Source organism: Eulemur rufifrons, chromosome 20, assembly GCF_041146395.1.
Source record: "Eulemur rufifrons isolate Redbay chromosome 20, OSU_ERuf_1, whole genome shotgun sequence".
Taxonomy (NCBI): domain Eukaryota; kingdom Metazoa; phylum Chordata; class Mammalia; order Primates; family Lemuridae; genus Eulemur; species Eulemur rufifrons.
The window spans coordinates 1,518,911-1,537,850 of NC_091002.1; the positions used below are offsets into that span (position 1 = coordinate 1,518,911).

The window sequence follows — 18,940 nt, forward strand, 5'->3', positions numbered from 1 at the left end:
TTTGTCTTCTCTGCATAACACCTAAGGGTGAGGGGTCACTATAAGGAAGTAGAGCTTCCTCATTTCCTGCTGCTAGGATAAAGAGTGTAGTGCTCTGTATGAAAAGTAGGACACAGGAGATCATTTAGACATCTTAAAAAAATTTGCAAATATTGGTAATGATTTTTCAAATTGTTGTTTTGTTTTGTTTTAGGTGAGAAACCTTTTGAATGTAACATTTGTGGGAAACATTTCTCTCAGGTGGGAATACTCTTATTTATTGTTAATAATTGGAAACCTGAAATCCAGTGTTTATTTTTATTGCAAATAAGACATACTTTTGTACTTGTGAGAGAAGCCTCTGATAATATCTGTAACTTGAAGACTTCAGACTAAATTTGGAGAAAATCATTTTCCAGAAAACAAATTTGTAGTTCATTGGGGAAAAATAGCATTTTTTATGTGTGCGAATGCTTATAATACCTTCTTCGTTTCCTCACCAAGGATGGGTCCGGTCCTAGATTATGTCTTCCCTTTTGGGAATGCAGTTCACAGTAAAGCACACTGGGCGTGGTTTCCCTGGAGGCGCAGGTGATGCTGGGCTGGGGCAAGACCAGTAGCCTTATTCTTGTTGAGACTGTAGATTTTAGATGTTAGAAAAAAGACCAAGCAAGTTTTACTCCCTGGTTTTACTGCTACCTTTTAGCTGACTTCCCTTAAGATCTTTTGGACACGTATTAATTCTCTCGTCAGCAGACGTTTATCATGGCCTCCCATGGGCCGGCACCATGCCAGGGGCTACACACAAAGAAACCTAGAGACTTAACATTTTACAGAAAATGTCGCATGGCTTGTGGGAACCTACTTTCCTCTGTGAAACAGAAGGTAACTGTTCGTCACCGTGTGCAGGGCACTGGGCTTCCAGAGGTAAATAAGAAGGAAGCTGCTCCCAGCTCCCAGGGCGTGAGGGCACAGTTCTGCAGAGCAAGTCAGGGCCACAACCGTCTTACACGTGGCACGTTAGACCCTTTAGTAGCAGTGTGGGCAAGTGCTGTCTGGCTGCGAAGGTGGCATCAGAAGCTGGGAGGGAGGCCCTGCAGAGCTTGGCAGCAGCAAGTGCAGCGAGTGCCAGCTTTTCACGCGTTCCCCCAGAGCCAGCTCTCCGGTCTCCCTTCATCCGTGGAGGGTGTCAGTTCCATTTCCCATACACCCACAGCTGCCATCTTAATCGCTCTGCACCCTCCCACCCGCGACTCCCGCCTGCCAGGATTCACCAAGTCCTGACTTTCCTCCTTCGTATTATCGGTCATGGTCTTCACAGTATCGGTCACGGAAGGACAGTCAGTTTCTCTGGGCCAGGGTCTTGTCACACTAACTGCGCAGGAGAATGCCTGGCGGCCAGGAAATGCTCAGTAAGTAGCTGGTGAGCTGAGCCCACTGCCCCGCCCTCCGGCCGGCATTCTCACGCAGGCCCTGCTTCCTCCTTCCAGCCTGGCCCAGAGCTTGGCCTCTGGAGCCCGTCATTCCGGAATTGAACCCTGCCTGTCAGGGCTTACTGCTCTGACCTTGGCCTAAGCTCTTGGCCCTTCAGTTTCCTTATCTGTAAAACAAGAATAAATAAGATGACTTACCCCAGTAGAGTGTGTGAGAAATAAGTGGGTTAATAAGAGAACACTTAGAACAGTGCCTGGCACATAGTAAGGACCCAGGAGACATCATCATTCCCTGCTGCCATCACCCTTCTCCCGCCTCCTCCTTCCTCACGACTGTATGTCAGTCTTCCTGGGGCACCTCCCTTTCCCCCACCGCCTTACCCCCATTTCATCTTAGCAGCTTTGGTACAGTGGGAAAAGCGTAAGACCTGGATTAATGACCATTGATAGCAATCACAACTTCTCCGGGCCTCGTTTTTCTCAATCTTTTTTTTTTGTTGTTGTTGTTGTTGTTTTGTTGGGGGTGTTTTGGGGGTTTTTTGTTTGGTTTGAGACAGACTGGAGTGCAGTGACACGATCATAGCTCACTGCAACCTCTAATTCCTGGGCTTAAGTGACCCCCCTTCCTCAGCCTCTCCTGAGTAGCTGGGAGTAGCTGGGAGCCGGGACTACAGGCACTCTCCACCACGCTGAGCTAATTTTTCTATTTGTTGCGTATACTGGTCTCTCTCTTGCTCGGGCTGGTCTCAAACTCCTAGCCTCAAGAAATCCTCCCACCTCAGCCTCCCAAAGTGCTAGGATTACAGGCAGGAGCCCCTGTGCCTGGCCGGTTCGTATTTCTAATTCTTAAAATAGGGATAATACTGCTTCATGGGATTACATAGAAGATTAAATGAAAAAATAGACATAGGAACCCTGTGTACATTTAAATGTTAACAATTTAAGGTCTGTCATTCTCATGCTCAGAACCCTTCTGGACGCTCCATTGCTAACCAAGTAAATAAAGTAAAACCAGACATTCAAGCATCCTGCAGTCTACCCCCACCCTCCTCTCCTAGCACTGATGCCTGCCGCCCACCACAGAGATTCTGATTCCGTGGTCTGCCGTGGGGCTCAAGTATGGGTATTTTTTAAAATACAGCAATTTTGCTGTGTGGCCAAGGTTGAGAACCACTGCTTTGGACCTTGACCTGCACTTACCCTCCTAGATTTCCAAGGGTAGCTTTGTTTGTTATAGAAATCTTTTTTTTTTTCCTATGTTGGTATCTGATTTATTGTTAGGTTTTTATGACCATAGAGTTTATATTGCTGCTTTATTTTCACAGTGAAGTTATTAAATTTTGGTGAACAAGGAACTGTTTTAAAAACTTCAACAGGTGTTTATGGCAAGCCTACAGTGTCCATGAGCTCTGGCATGTGCTGAGAAGGGGGACAAAAATGAATATGGCCTTGAGGAGTTTATTATTTAGGGGAAGAAAAATGTGTAAATGATAAAGTACATTGAAAACGTCAGAAGTGCTGTGACAATATGTATGGGAACAATGTGGGTAAAGAAGAGAGGGTGGTCATTTCTACCTGAAAGGTGTGTTTGGGGCGGTGTAAGGGCATGAAGTGCTTGAGAGATTGCTCAGGTGAATGCAGGCACTGGATAAGCCTGGAGTCTCTGGTACTGCAGGGCAAGAGAGCAGTCAGATTGTTTGCATAAGGGTGCTCAGTACATGATGCCTGCTAGCCTGTCCTTCACCTTCACCGTAAGCCAAACATTCTTGCGATGAACTGGAATAGATGTTTGCAATTACAATGGCCTGGAATGCTCCCACGTAAAAACCTTTACGAGCAAGAATTACTCTTCCGTCCTACTTACTGATAATTTAGTGTCAGCATTCATAATGAGTCAGCAAGCAGTATGCACATCAGCATAAGAAAGCCAGCATTAGCATTGTCTTAGACTGTGACAACAGAAGCTACATCTGTTAATGCAACTCTGGACACTGTGTGTGTCCAGACCTGGCACGTAAGAGTCATGCCATACTGCAGAGTGTGACTGAGTCGCACTCAGGGCTGTGTGTCCTGCGTGGCATGGGACTTGGACTGTTTGCAGCGCATCCCCAGAAAAACCAAGATAGTGACAGGTCTGGAGTGCCTGTCACCAGAGAAATAGGGGAAAGGAAACACGGCATGGTTAGCCGTCTTTGGGGAGAGGAGCAGAGTTGTCTTGTCTCTTCATGGAGGCAGACAGAAACGCTGGGCAGCTGGCACAGAGATGGGCTGTGAGAGGCAGTGCTCTCCCTGCAGCGCCGGCTCGCGGGGTGTCTGCCCACGTCTGGGGGTGCCAGTGCCTTACGTAGGCAGCAGCACCAATGTGGCGTTCCCAGGGTGCTGGTGTGCAGAGGTGACAGTGTCACCCATCCGTGGTGAAAAGGCAAAAATAAGGACACTTGAATGAGCTTTCCCTAACCTATTAAATTTTCAGCTCTGAGGGGATATTTTTCACACTTTTGGTATTAAATTTCATTTTATCAATATAATGATCATTGGTTAGGTCATATCTCTATGTTAATCCTTAGATTTTGTTTTAAATTTTACTACTTTGCAAAATTCTAAAGTCTTGACACTCCTGAGCTAGATGACTTAAGATCTGAAATCCCTTTTATCTCTGAAGTTTTGGGATTCCCTGACTTGTTTTATGTATAAACACTCAGCTGCCATTAAGAGTGCTCATGATAGGGGTAGATGCTGATTTTGTTCGTGTTTAAATACAGATGTTCAAGGACGTATCAGAAGGAGTTTATTGTAAAAATAATTCAACCCTGATGTTAATTCTTCTCTAGAGCAGAGTTTTTCTGTCAAAAATTCTGATAACTCCATTTTAATTTAAAATGGTGTTGACTTGGAAGGAATAGAAATTTCTTTATTGCTAATATCTTCAGCACAGGTGTAACAATACAAACTTTGGAGTCGCCAGACAAACCTGAATTAGTGTGTTCAATCCCAGTTTTATGACCCGAGGCCAGTTACTTACCTCCCAGTCCCGGAGCCTCTGTTGACTTCTCTGTAAAATGTGAATAAAACTGTTTCATAAGACATTGTGATGATGAGTTAAATACTCTTTGCAACCACTTAGCAAAGAGCTTCATGTATATAGTAAGCTCTTAACAAATGGTAGCTATCGTATCATAATTACCACTTGCTAGAGTTTTTATGGATGCAACCATATATATATTTAGATGATTTCTAAGATGTGGTCTGTGCACTTAGGATATAATTAGTACTAGAGTATATCAAAAGTTGACCAAAAATAAAAACACTGACTAAAGCGCTAATAATCTGGGCCCAAGTTTGCTCTGTAATCTGGTGTAAATTATATAAATGTACTGTTGGATTTTTATCTGAATCATTCCATTAGTTTTATTTAATTTACTTTTATACTATTTATCAAACTAGTATATAGTCCTTTATCTGGGGGAAAGATTATTTTCATTATATATTTCCAGTATGAAATAGGTAAAGAAACTTTTTAAAGTCTTTTACTACCACTCATTATAATGTTAAGTGGAAAACCATTTGATTATATTTGCTTTGAAAACAAGTAATTGTTATGCCATTTTTAAAAGAAAAATGCAACATTCATATACTTACCTGGCAGGGAAGATACCATGATCACAAAAAATGCAGCATTGCTAAGAATTGACTCAGAATGCATTTCAGTTATAATAAATAGTTTACAAAATAACTTCAAACAGTAGAGATCTAATTTAACAGTTGAGTAGATGGTGCTATTCAGATTATTGTATGACTGATCAGCTTTCTGAAATTTGGAAGTGACTGATTTAAAACAGTTAGTGCTGCATTATCTTAACTCTCCAGCGAGCTGTTTCCTGCAGGGTAAAGTGACCCTCTGTCATGCTGAGTATCCAAAACATGCTAGTTTGTTCATAGAAAGTTGCACAGCCTCAGGTTTCCCCACTAGTAAACCCACACAAACCAATACTAGTTTCTGCCCCAACATTGTAACTGAGGCAACTACTTTATTTATCTGAATCTCAATTTTTCATCAAGAAAAGATAATACCAACTCCCAATGGTAATTTAATAATGCATGTAAAGGCTTAATTGGAATTTCAACAAATGTGTACTGTTGAGTTTGTTGTTTTATTGTTAATAGTCATTCTATTAAAATCTGGACATTTTCCACAGTTTTGCCAAATTCTTTCTCTTTGATTATTGAAAATAAACGAGTTTTTCTAAGCCATATTTATCATATTCTTAAATGTAATATCTAATTCTGTTTCCCAGAGTCTGATAGACATGATGAATCTTCAGTGTTACAGAATCCACAGGCAACATTTTTTATACTTGTGAGTTTTCACTCACAAGTAGACATCCAACTCACCTTCAAACCTATAACCATGAACTATCTTTGTATTTTATTTAAAATATAGTTTGCAAATTTAAAAAACCAAATTTGTTATGTTGGTTGAATAGTGTTCATTCTCGGTTTTGGCTTATCTTGTGCATATGCCTACACGTTATTACCTCTGGGTATGTTAGTTCAATTCATGTTGAGTTTTTTGTTTGTTTGTTTGTTTGTTTGTTTGCAACAAAACACTATAAAAAATTAAATGTGGGAAATGACAGGTTGAGACTATTAAATTACAGCAATGGAAGATTTGGTTTCCAAATCATAATTTAAAACATTCGCAAGTAGCTTTTTTAACATCTGAGGCATTTGCAGTTTTAATTCCACTGTACTTTAGTTAATTTAGTATTGATTGCCTGTTGATTAGTACCTGGAAATCTATTTGATGATCTCTGTTTCATTGTTATTCTTTGCAAAGCCCTGGTATTTTCAGGAACCAGGAACACAAAGGCCCTGCAACCAAATGGCTGCTGTGAGTCTCCTGGTTTGCATTTTTGCACAGAGGTAAAAATGACAAACCTGTCCGGCAGAACCAACTGCACTGCCAGAGGAAATACTTTTTGGAAGTGTCTTCCCTTCTTTATGAACAAAAGCATGTTTTTTTGGAAAGAAACAATACTGAAATAAGCACATACAAGTGTTGTTTTTTTTTTCCAGATGATGTTATATAGAGACGGTCCAAATATAATACATAAAGGTCTGTTTAAAATACAGGCTGGAGACCACCAGAGCAGCTTCCGAGGGGTCCCATCTAAGAGGGAAGCAACACAAAGTGCACACTTGAGCCAGGACACAGCGGGGGCTCAGGTGGAGGACAGGATGAAGACACATCCCCTGTTCAGCAGCTCGCTGGGCAGAGTTAGAATTTGCCTTTACTTGATCTCCTTGCACATGGCTGCTTTTCAATTGTGTGTATCTAGCCTTCATTTGGAGGCTGGATTGGAACCTGGCTAAATTTGTCAGTTTTCCTTTTGAATTTAGATAACTTAAAAAAAAACCCTTTCATTATTGGTGTGTTTTTTCTTTTCCTCTTTTTGCAGGCAGGTAACTTGCAGACTCACTTACGTCGGCATTCTGGTGAAAAACCGTACATCTGTGAAATCTGTGGAAAGAGGTGAGTGCTGGGCTTGTTCTCTCATGTGTCAGGGCCACTCGTAGGCTGAGTGTCTGTGGCAGTCGGTGTTCTCTGCGTCTGTGGCTTGTGTGTGAGCCACACATGGGCTCACTCTGCCACAACGGAACACAGGTAAATTCAAACCCTCTGGCTTTTCATGTGACGCACGAGAGAATAATAAAAAGAAAAGTTAATTAAGAGAAAGAAAATCTAGGACAGGGGTCTTGGGAAGGAAATGAGGTTTTACATGAAACAAAATTATTTTATTCTAAATTTCATTCATTTCAAAAATGTCTCCAAAACTAAATTAATGCCCCCAAGGAGATGACTGCCCGATAGGGGAAATGGGACTTGCAGCCTGAGTGACTAGACTTCAGGAGAGAAGGTGGCAGAAGGTGCCACGAGCCGTGGATCCATAATGGGCTGTGAGATTTCAGCTGCAGGAGGGTGGAGCTAAGCCTTGATGGGGGTAGGATTTTGACTGGGCAATAAGAAGCTGATTCTCGAGATGGAATGGAATATGTGGCAGTCTGCGCCTTCTCCGCAGTGTACTGTAGATGAGGGGCGCGTGTCCCGGGGCACAGGCCGGCGTGTCAGCACTCCTTCCCGCCCCCAGGCTGATCTCCTGGGCATCTATGACTCTGTCGTCTGATGCTTGTGCTGGAACAGCAGGCGTCAGCCAAGACTACACCAGCCGTGAAGCTGTGTGCGCCCTGGCTACACAGTGTTTATATTCAGTCGTGTAATCATTCATTCATTCACCATGTATTAGACACCTGCTGCATGCCAAGTGCTGTGATGGGAACATAAACAGTACAGTCTCTGCCTCTGACAGGTTCATACTGAAGAGTCCCGGGGGAGGAGATGGGCATGGGGACAATTCGAAGTCACCGTCCTCTACTAAAGTCTGCAGCACCTGCTGTGAGAACAGTAGAGGACGAAGCGACTCTCGATTCAGTTTCGGGAAAACAGTTGTCTCTGCTGGTGATAGAAAATAAAAAATAGGCCGGGCGCGGTGGCTCACGCCTGTAATCCTAGCACTCTGGGAGGCCGAGGTGGGCGGATCGTTTGAGCTCAGGAGTTCGAGACCAGCCTGAGCAAGAGCGAGACCCCATCTCTACTAAAAACAGAAAGAAATTATACGGACAGCTAAAAATATATATAGAAAAAATTAGCCGGGCATGGTGGCGCATGCCTGTAGTCCCAGCTACTCGGGAGGCTGAGACAGGAGGATCACTTGAGCTCAGGAGTTTGAGGTTGCTGTGAGCCAGGCTGACGCCACGGCACTCACTCTAGCCTGGGCAACAGAGTGAGACTCTGTCTCAAAAAAAAAAAAAAAAAAAAGAAAATAAAAAATAATAAGTAAAAGCTAAAGAGCCTAACGTGTCTCCCTTTCTGCTGTAGCTACATGAACACTGAAAGCCAAGTTCAGGGCCCAGGTATCACCTGCTCATTTCAGATGCCTGGTAGCATAGACCTCCTGCTGCCTCAGAGGGTGTCACTTCACTGTCGGCCCCTGAAGGTCTGGTTCTGCACAGTGTTTCAAATCAGCCTTCTGAATTCCATTTAAGAATAAGGCATGCATTTACAGTCAGGTGTGTGTTCCACACGTTCCTGAGAACATAACGTGCTATTCTGTCAAGTGTGGTGGAAAGGGAAGAACAGAGATCTCCCCATCTGAGGGCCTGGGTTGGAAATGCTATCTGAGTCAAGTCAGTGACCCTCTCCAAACTTGGTTTCCCATCTGGAAAATGGGGGTGGAAGTGCCTGCCGGGTGAGGGTGTGGAGCAGTGAAGCGGTGCTGTCTGTTCAGCACCTGTCCTGTCACCTGGCGCACAGCAGCCGCTCGGTGAATGCTAGTTCCCTGTCTTCACCTGGGTCCCTTGGTTTCTCAGTGTAAGACTCACATGCATGAGTTTCTGTTTTGACTCAGGTAGGCCAGAGAAGAACCTGTTCTCTGGGGATACTCAGGGCAGGGGAGGGTGAGGATTTTCTAAGAACCTTTATGGCCACACATCTCAGCCCTCGGCACTCTGAGCTGCTACTTGCACTTCACCTTATAGTGAAAAGAGTGAGGGCTGTGCCTGCCAGGACCAGGGCAGAAGCCACTCTGGGCTCTCCAGGGGTCCTCCTTGGGCTGGCACCGCCACGCCGGGGTCTCCCCCAGGCCCGCAGGTGCGCTGGCAGGACTGCGAGGGTGGAAGGGCCTCACTGGCCTCTGAGCTAATGAGACAGACTTTTTTCCCTCTTACAGCCCCTAAGGTAATGCTAGACCATATAATGTCTGGTCTTGTGCTGTATAAAACTGAGGAAGAGAGTTTAATGAAACCAGTAGAAAAAATGTTTTAAAAACAAGACACTTGCATCATCTTTTACTTTTCTTAAAAAGGAGAAGGGAAAGGGTTGTTTAAATGTACATTCCAGATGAAATCAGGCCCCTTCTGATTCCATTCTGAAGCCATATTGGGAGCAGATCATCTCCTCCTCAGTGACTTGCAGTTATAAAGATCACAGTAATGCAGAAAGGTTCTGAATTGAATTTTCAAATTACATTCCAGGTTTGCAGCCTCTGGCGACGTCCAACGTCACATTATTATTCACTCAGGAGAAAAACCACACTTGTGTGACATCTGTGGCCGAGGTACAGCTGAGTGTTTTCCTCTTTTTTTTCTTGGAGATTTCTGATTAAAATGTTCTGTCTTTCAGCCTAATACCTGTTCTGGTCTCTCTAGGGTTTAGTAACTTCAGTAATTTGAAGGAGCACAAAAAGACACACACGGCTGATAAAGTCTTCACCTGTGATGAATGTGGAAAGTCTTTTAATATGCAAAGGAAGTTAGTAAAACATAGAGTGCGGCACACGGGTGAGCGGCCTTATAGCTGTTCTGCCTGTGGTAAGTTTCTGGCTGTCACCTAGTCACCGTGGTGTGGGGAGGGCCTTGCCCCGCTCCTTCATTGGCTGATCCAGTGCCTGGGATGAGTCGTTTGTTTTGTCCTGGTGAAGTGAGAGTAATGCTGTTTCTTTACTGCCTCTCAGCTAGTCCTGCGCTCACGTGTCGGGCATTCACTGCCTCACGTGGAGGTATCAGAAACCGTCCTAGATGCTCCAGATACAAAGATGACTGTGACACAGTCTCAGGCACCAAGTGCTCATGGTCCAGATGGCAGGGGGGTGGGCAGTTGGCAAATGACAGGAGAGCAGGATGGGTGGCAGCCTCCGCATGGACGATCGCGGTGTGGGGGCTGCAGGACGGTTTGTCCCACCAGAGCTTTAGGAGCACATATTGGGGTCAGGAGGGTGGGTCTCTGGGGATCAGGCGTCTGTGGAGCAAAGGTCATTTTCACGGGCATCAGGGAAGGCGAGCGGCCAGCTGGCAGCCCTTGGCTTCAGGGCACGTGCCGCACAGACGGGCCGGGGGATGGCGACTCGGGGCCAGGTGACCCGTCCCCCGTGGTAGCAGTGACGGAGCCAGGGTCTGCACGTGCGAGGCCTCTAAGGAGGGCGGTGGGTGTGCCTGTGGCAAGGACACAGTGACGCCCACCGAGTCGTGAGCACAGCCATGAGCAGAGGGGATTTCTGTGGCCATCTGTTTAGAACAAGCGGGAAGTGCTCCAGGTCCGGCTGTGAAAAGCCTGGAGGAGGACACGGTTCAGAGTGGCTCGTTCTGTCATTGGTGTCTTCAACCAGGCAGGACTTCTGGATAGGACCAGAAGGCAACTTTGTTTTTGTCTCTCCATTTAAATTGTATACAACTCTCCTGGAGACAGATTTAGGCAACTCCACCATAATCGTTCTGATTACTCTTAGAAAGTAAAATTTCATCACTTTAAATCATGAACATAGTCTCTAAGCGCTAATTTAGTGTCAGTACCAAGGAATTAGCACAGCTGTGAACCTGATTTAAAGTCAGATTTTCTCCCCACCCCCGTCCTCCCATGGCGAAGGGGGCCAGGCAGGACCTTCTCCTCCACCCTCTCCCCAGCTCGCTAACCATGGCTTCTGACCATGGCTTCTGACCCTGACAGGAGCAGCTTCAGGGGCACAGAGGGGAAATAGAGCAGGAGTGTTCTTATGTGACAGGTTCAATTTCTTTAACACTTTGAGACAATATTCCCATACCATAAAATTTACCAATTTAAAGTTGTCAATTCACTGATTTTTGGTATCTTCACAAAGCTGGGTAATTCTCGCCACAATCTAATTTTAGAACATTTTTATCACCCGCAAAAAGAAACCTCACACCCATTAGCAGTCACCCCCCATCCCCACCTGCCAGACCCTGGCGGCCACTGATCTACTTTCTGTCTCTGGACTTGCCTGTTCTGGAGATACATGAATGAACTCATACAACATGGGGTCCTTTGTAGCTGTTGTGGACATTCACATACAGTGCTCACATGGATAAGTGTTTTCATTTGCTCGAGGATGTAGACAGGTTCAATTTTACAACACCTACACATGCTGAGCTTTTCAGTGTTTAAAGCTGCTCGCTCTCTCCGGCACTTCAGAGTTCTCAAGACAGCCTTCCCTTCTCTTCCCCTAAGCACCTCATTGCATCTTCCAAGATGCAGGCATGCGTTTCCCGCCAGCTCTTTTCTTCCCTCTAGCCCTGGATTTTGTGGCATTTTGCTCCAGGGAGACTCTCTCTCGCCTGATTTGGAGCAGTCCAAGGTGCCCCTTGTCCTGTACGGGGAGCACTGGCCCCCCTGTGTCCTGCTGGATGTGCCCTGCAGGAGGCGGGCGCCCCTGCACTCTGCCCTCCTCGTGGCTGGGACGCAAGTCAAGCCAAGCTCCTCCCTCGACTTAAGGGATAAAGGAAAGACACCTCCCATACTCTTCTCCCCTTGTGGGGATGCTACCATGACTAAAACTTATATGTATTAAGGACCCTAAAAATGGTCGTCCTGCCTTGCCCAATAATTCTACCATGGAGAATTTATCCTAAAGAAGCAATGAAAAGAAAGACAAAAACTTCATGCCTGAAGATGTTAGTTGAGCTATGTTATACATCATGTATAGTACAATTAGTTGGAAGCAGCCAGAATGTGTAGCAATAAAAGAACAGTTATGAAGCTCGAATCCCCAAGATACCGCATATTTAAGTAAAGGGCACATTACAAAGACAACAAAGGAAATGGTAAAAATGCCGTCACGGTAGTGTTCAGTGAAGAATACCGAGCCTGACATTGTGGGCAAAATGTAGACATGAAAACACAGAGGCCAAGGTTACTGTGGTGTGTTGTTGCTGTGTTGTTTTATATGGAATAAGTGCCCAAAGTTTAATGCTTGCATACCATGTCTAATTTAATTGTTTAAAGGCTTTTAAAAAAAAAAAATAGCCCATCAATTGCTTGAGTGGGGCCAGATAGCTGAGACTTCACATGTAGGGACATGTGCATAGTTGACAGGTTCCAGGTGTGTATCCATGGAAGTCATGGAGTTATTCTCAGGTGGTCCTTTGTATCTACACTATGAACTCTTTAACGTTATGTTTCGAGCTGTCGCTTCTCACCTTTCCTGTTCTAATTGCGGAACTAGATCACTTACCTTTATCATATTCACAGAAAAAAAGAAAGATGTATGCGTACAAAGGTGTATGTGTAAAAAAGGAGGTGTATGCGTACAATTTTGTTAAATTCTACTAGAAGAAAATGTGGGAAAGTCTCTTACAGACATTGGCCTAGGCAAAGAATTTATGAAGAAGACCCCAAAGGCAATCACAGCAACAACAAAAATAAATAAATGGGACCTGATTAAATTAAAAAGCTTCTGCACAGCCAAAGAAACTGTCACAAGAGTAAATAGACAACCTACAGAATGGGAAAAAAATTTTTGCATGCTACACATCCGATAAAGGACTGATAACTAGAATCTATTTAGAACTCAGGAAAATCAGCAAGAAAAAAATCAAACAACCCTATCAAAAAGTGGGCAAAGGACATAAACAGAAATTTTTCAAAAGAAGAGAGAAGAATGGCCAACAAACATGTGAAAAAATGCTCAACATCTCTAATCATCAGGGAAATACAAATCAAAACCACAATGAGATATCACTTAACTCCAGTGAGAATGGCCTTTATCAAAAAGTCCCATAATAACAAATGTTGGCGTGGGTGCGAAGAGACAGGAACACTCATACACTGCTGGTGGGACTGCAAACTAGTGCAACCTCTGTGGAAAGCAATATGGAGATTCCTTAAACAGATACAAGTAGACCTACAATTTGATCCAGCCATCTATTGGGCATCTACCCAAAAGAACAAAAGACATTCTATGACAAAGATATCCACACCCGAATGTTTATAGCAGCACAATTCACAATTGCGAAGATCTGGAAACAACCCAAGTGCCCATCAATACATGAGTGGATTAATAAAATGTGGTATATGTATTCTATGGAGTATTACTCAGCTATAAGAAATACTGGTGATATAGAGTCTCTTATGTTCTCCTGGGTAGAGCTGGAAGCCATTCTACTAAGTGAAGTTTCCCAAGAATGGAAAAATAAGCACCACATGTACTCACCAGCAAACTGGTTTCACTGCTCATCACCTAAGAGCACAATTAGGAATAACACTGATCGGGTGTCAGACAGATGTGGGGGGTGGGGGAGGGGGAGGGTGTATACCTACATAATGAGTGCGATAGGTACTGTCTAGGGGATGGACACGTTTGAAGCTCTGACTGGGGGGGGAAGAGGGGACAAGGGCAATATACCTAAACTTTTGTGCCCCCATAATATGCTGAAATAAGAATAAAAAAAGAATTAATCATACCAAAAAAAAAAAAAAGCTGAATGCATAAATACCTTTGGAAAAGATGTTTCTAAAGTATAGACTGGCTGTGTTCGATTTATGAAACTGACAAGGAGAGCTGGGGTTTCCCTACGCCGACCTGGCAGGAACAGGCCACCCGGCTTACCCAGCATGGTGCCCTGTGCGGGGAGACATGGCGAGAGTCTAGAAGACTCGCGCTGAGATATCAGAACCCGAAGGCCGCCCTCAGCTGGGGACGTGCACCCCGCAGGACGGAAAGCCTCCCAGAATGAGCAGGTGCCGTCGGACTGCTAGCTCTCCTTAAATCAGAGTATCTCAGTATCTTAGGAGGGGGCAGAGGAAATCCTTCCAGAATGGCCACTGCTAAAACCATCCTTTTTTCTTTTTCCAGGAAAATGCTTTGGGGGATCAGGTGACCTGCGCAGGCACCTCCGCACTCACACTGGCGAGAAGCCGTACGCGTGTGACGTCTGCAGCAAGTGCTTCACCCGCTCCGCCGTGCTGCGGCGGCACACGAAGGTGCACTGTCGGGCTGGCGCCGCGGGCCCGGGGTTCAGTCGAGCCATTGAGGCCTCCGACCTCGAGAGATCTCAGAGCTCAGACTCTTTTTCCCAGGACACGTCCGTGACGTTGATGCCAGTGTCAGTTAAAGTCCCCGTCAACCCAGTGGAAAATTCTGTGACAGAATTTGATAGCCACTCTGCCAGCCCCTATTGTAAGTTACAGTCCATGATTGAACCTCATGCGGTTGGTGACCAGGAGAAACTAGGCTTGGACCCTGGTAAACTGGCCAAGCCCCAGCTGCAGCAGACGCAGCACCAGGCGGACGCGTTCGCAGACGTGGACACCTCAGCCAGCGCCGGGCCGCTGCAGCCAGACGGCATGTCCATGGTTCGCTCGTCTCTGGCTGCCTTGGACAACCACTGCAGTGACCCCCTGGGCGGTCGTGCGCCTTCCACAGCATACAGGAACTCGGAGGGACAGTTCTTCTCCAGCATGACTCTCTGGGGGCTAGCGATGAAGACGCTGCAGAATGAAAATGAGTTGGACCAGTGATGTCTAGGCCAGCATCTGTCAGCAGGGTCTTTTTCTCAGTTTGGCGGACTGGTCTCAGGCTACGGGAGAGAACCATTTTCCCTGTGACTGGTCCCTTCTCACTAGCCAGAGAATATTTGGATAATTTCCCTTCTGAAGGTGGTTGATAATTTGAAGCATCTGGAGCTCAGGGTTGGGACGAAAGGCCCGCTGCTCACCGCGGAGCAGGTGCCGGGGTGGAGGGCTTGCGGCGCAGAAGCCAAAGGCTTGGAAAGGCTATCTCGTTCACTTTAGCCAGCATGAGAGTGCGACACTTTGTGTCAACTACTGTACATTTGGGTCATGTTAAAGGAATTATATATGTATAATAATACAAATATTTTTGCATTTTTACAAGATACTTGTAGCATCTTGTATTTTTAAATATTTACACAGATTTTATTTGTATATGAAACTCATACTATAATTTAATTTGAATAAATGAAACTTGATTTTCTATATAATATTGTGTTTCCTCCAGCATTTTTATGAATCTAAAGATGATAGAGGTATAAAAATAAATGCCAAGGAGGACTCGTCCTGCAAGGGTAAGCGCCGCGTCAGTCTTCTGCGCTCCTGGTGCCGTGCGCTTCAGAGCAGTCAGGGCAGGCTGGTCCTGGCTCCACTTATGGGCCAGGTCATGGGAGAGCTACTCAACCTCTCAGGGTCTTCTCTGTTTTCTTTTCTACAGTCTGAGATGAATATCTTGTAGCATTTTTGTAAGGCTCCAATGATCTGATCATCCACTTGAAAACACCTGCCCAGGGTCTGGCCCTCGGCAGAGCTTCCTAAACATGTGTTTCTTCCCAACAGACCTTACAGCCTCCGTGAGAGAACTGGACATGCCCATAGCACGGTCGCTAGAATGTCAAGGTAAGGTCGAGGGTGTGAGGATGTAGCTACCTGTGTGGCATGACACAGATTATCTGCCTATAGCACTGCTTGCACAGAGGACTGGAGTATCTGAAAGCACCCTTGAATGTGCTCATTAGTGGCTCTAAGTCAGGAATATGTATACCCAATGGGAGAAGCTAGTGAGTGGTAAAGATTTTGTTAGAAAACCGGCACAGTTGCAGAACAGGGTGTCAGGCCTGAGGTCCAATTCAGGTGCACTTCCTGGTTTCCAGCCATCAGCTGCCCCCTGGCCCCACCAGGCTGCTGCAGCAAGCATCTGTTATCCCCGTAATACACGTGGATGGACTTGAGCTTCACATGGGCTAGCGACCCACAGGAAGGGCGTAGCTAATGACCCTTGTGTAGGGCGTGCCCGCGAGGGGAAACTTGGGGCCTAAGAGTCTCACCTGAAGGTTAACCTCGCTGTTCTTCCTGCTGCCTCTTCCAGCTCCTCCCTCACCTGACCCTGGTAGCTCCTCAGCATCCAGCTCCTGCAGTCCCTTGAGCCCCTCGGCTGTTGCTATGGATACTTAGGCTATGCCCTGGGCTCCCAAACCTCCTGGGGAACCCAGCTCTGCCGTCTGAGCCTGCACGCGGGGAGCTGAGCCAGGCCGGGGCGGGAAGGGCGGGGGGGGGGGGGGCGAGGAGCCATTCTCTGATTTCTCCAGTGACTCTCCTGAGCCCTCGTCCTGAGTGTTCCCTCCTTGATGGAGATTACGTGCTGTCCTGGACAGCTGTGTCACACTGTCACCCGTCTCAAGCCTCCCCAGGTCACCCCACCCTCGCACTCATGGTCTTGCTTCCTATTTCTCCCAGGAGGTGGAAGCAAACAGGAAGGAGCCGTTCCTCACACCCCTGTGCCCCTACCACCTCCCTGCGTCTGCGCCTGCGGACTCTGCACCCCCACGACACGGCAGCCGCCCACACCCTCAACTTCCCAGCCGGGCTGGCTCTGTCCCAGCAGCACTTCTTGCCACTGTCTGACCCACTACATATTTCACCTAGGGAATGTTCTGGATACCTTTTACTCAAAATATCGGGCCTCCTGGATTGAGCCCAAATTTTCTTTTCTCTTGAACCCTGGCCATCTGACTTTTGTCCCATTACTGCACTGGAATACTTTCTGCCCAGGTCACCGATGACCTCTCCACTGCCACATCCAGCGATCAGTTCCCAGTCCCCATCTAAGTCAACTCCTAGGCAGGATTTCACACCTCAGCAGCGAGGTGGTCCCTCTTTCCTTCTCGAAACAAGAACCAAGAGGATGGTTCCAAGTTGCACCCTCACTCACCAGCTGCTCAGTCTCATGCTGTCCCCCACAGCCCACATTCTAAAGTAGGGGTGCCCTCAGCACAGGCCCTGGGCGTCCTCTCTGGCCTTGCTCACTTGCCGGCCATCTCATGTCTAACAACCCCATGACTCCCAAGCACGTGTCTGTCCTCCCCGGAACTCCAGAATCCTGTTTCAGGGGCTACCAGCACCCTCACTGTCCAACAGACATCACAGACGAGAGCTCTCGAGACCAAGCTCCTCGTCGCCTCCCAGCCCTCTTCCTTCTGCTCTCCGCCGCCTCCGTCAACGGCAAGCCCGGCCTCCCAGTCGCTCAGACCGCAGACCCGAAGAGCTGTCTCACTCCCATCAGGAAACTCTTGGGAACCTCCCACACACCAGGCGTTGGGTTTGCCGAGGTACAAAGAGCATGACTTGAGTTGGCCCAGGTAACTATTTTCGATAAATCTGCTTGATGAGGACAATAACTTGTTCTTGTATGATAGAATAAAGCTTTAGGGGAAAACATTAAAACCCAAGCTTTTTTCATTCTTATTTCCTTTCTCTTCCTTTTCTCTCCTTGTCACTCGGCCCCCAAAGCCTTACCCTAAATAAGGAAGAACTCAGAGGGGGCGAAGAGGCTTGGATGTGCATCAGTGGTACTTAGACAGCAAATTCCCCCACGGTGGACCAGGCCTTGCCTTCGTGCCGTACAGCCCGACCATCCGCAGCAAGAATTACTTTGTGTGTGCGTGTGTGTGTGTGTGTGTGTGCACGCGTGCACAGATCCCAGACTCTGGACGCCGGATTGTGTTTGTGGCTCCATCGCTAACTGACCACGTGGCAAACACCCCTTCTCACTGGTCTTCAATGACTGTGCGATGGCTGTGGGATTTCCATTCTCTGAGAAAAGCCCATGACTAGGTTTCTGTGGAACCTTTCAGGGTCAAGAACTGGCTTCCATTGCCAAGTCGGAGGGAGAGGCCAAGAGGCTGGCAGGCCATCAGAAACCCCAGCATCTTAGAATGTCGGAGCAGAAAGGGACCTTACAAATCATATCCTGGTTTTGTGGCTTCACCTTTCTGTGAGCTCAGCTAGCTTGTTAATGACGCAGGTGTTTGGAAGTGCTGATTCTGAAGGCCAGGGGCAAGACCTAGGAATCTGCATTTAACGAGTTTTCTGATGATTCTGAGGCAGGGGGTACAAGGACAGAACTCGAAGGATCTGATCTAGTCCAAATCCCTCCCTGTACAGATGGCCTCAGACGAGAGGTGACTTGCCCAGGAATGACGAGAGCAAAGACATCGTGTGTGTGGGATGCCAGCCACAGTGGCAAGTGCTCAGGTGCCTGCTCATTTAAACTTCCTGCGAACCCAGATCCTGTGATCGCCTGCCTGGGCAGAGGGGGACAGTGACTCCCCGAGAGGTCAAGGAACTTACCAAACGCCACCCAGCCCAGAAGTGGCAGAGTTGGGCCCCAATATCCAGGGTGACTTGGTGGCAAAGCCCAAACCCAGGGTCAGACCCAGCCCGCAGTGGAACGCAGGGGTGACGGGTTTTGCTAGAACAACCCGCTGCTGTGATAACTCATGAAACTCATAACGCCCTTCTCCTGGAGTGTCTCACCTACCTTCCCCTTTATTTTAACTTCTTTTTTTCTTATCAAAAGATACAAATAAGTAAAAAGGAAAACTGACTGTACCCCCTGGAGAGGCTGCCGACAGCAGGGGGTGCTTGGCTGGCGCCTCTGGCTTAGTCCCCTCCGCCGTCCGCGTGGCGGGACACTGTGGACACCTTGGTTTATTTCCCTCCAGCCTTTTCCTCTACAGCCCGACACAAATACATGTAGACACTTGAACATTTTGTTTAGTGGCTCATACTGTACATACTGTTGTGGAATCTGTCTTTTCACACAGAAAATTGTCACAAACATCTTCCCTTGTCAAAAAATCTTGGACTGAAGGTTTCAGCAAAAAAACAA

General features: G+C 46.6%; 1 protein-coding gene across 1 annotated transcript in view; it reads left to right on the plus strand.

The window, feature by feature from the left end:
• Positions 1 to 15,087, plus strand: part of ZBTB49 (zinc finger and BTB domain containing 49) — a 27,687-nt gene extending 12,600 nt beyond the window's left edge. The window contains exons 4-8 of the mRNA XM_069495987.1: positions 194 to 240; positions 6,872 to 6,945; positions 9,504 to 9,586; positions 9,678 to 9,839; positions 14,114 to 15,087. Coding sequence (XP_069352088.1) covers positions 194 to 240; positions 6,872 to 6,945; positions 9,504 to 9,586; positions 9,678 to 9,839; positions 14,114 to 14,778 — 1,031 coding nt within the window. The 3' untranslated portion in view covers positions 14,779 to 15,087. The remainder of the gene's footprint in view (positions 1 to 193; positions 241 to 6,871; positions 6,946 to 9,503; positions 9,587 to 9,677; positions 9,840 to 14,113) is intronic.
• The last annotated feature ends 3,853 nt before the right edge of the window (positions 15,088 to 18,940 follow it).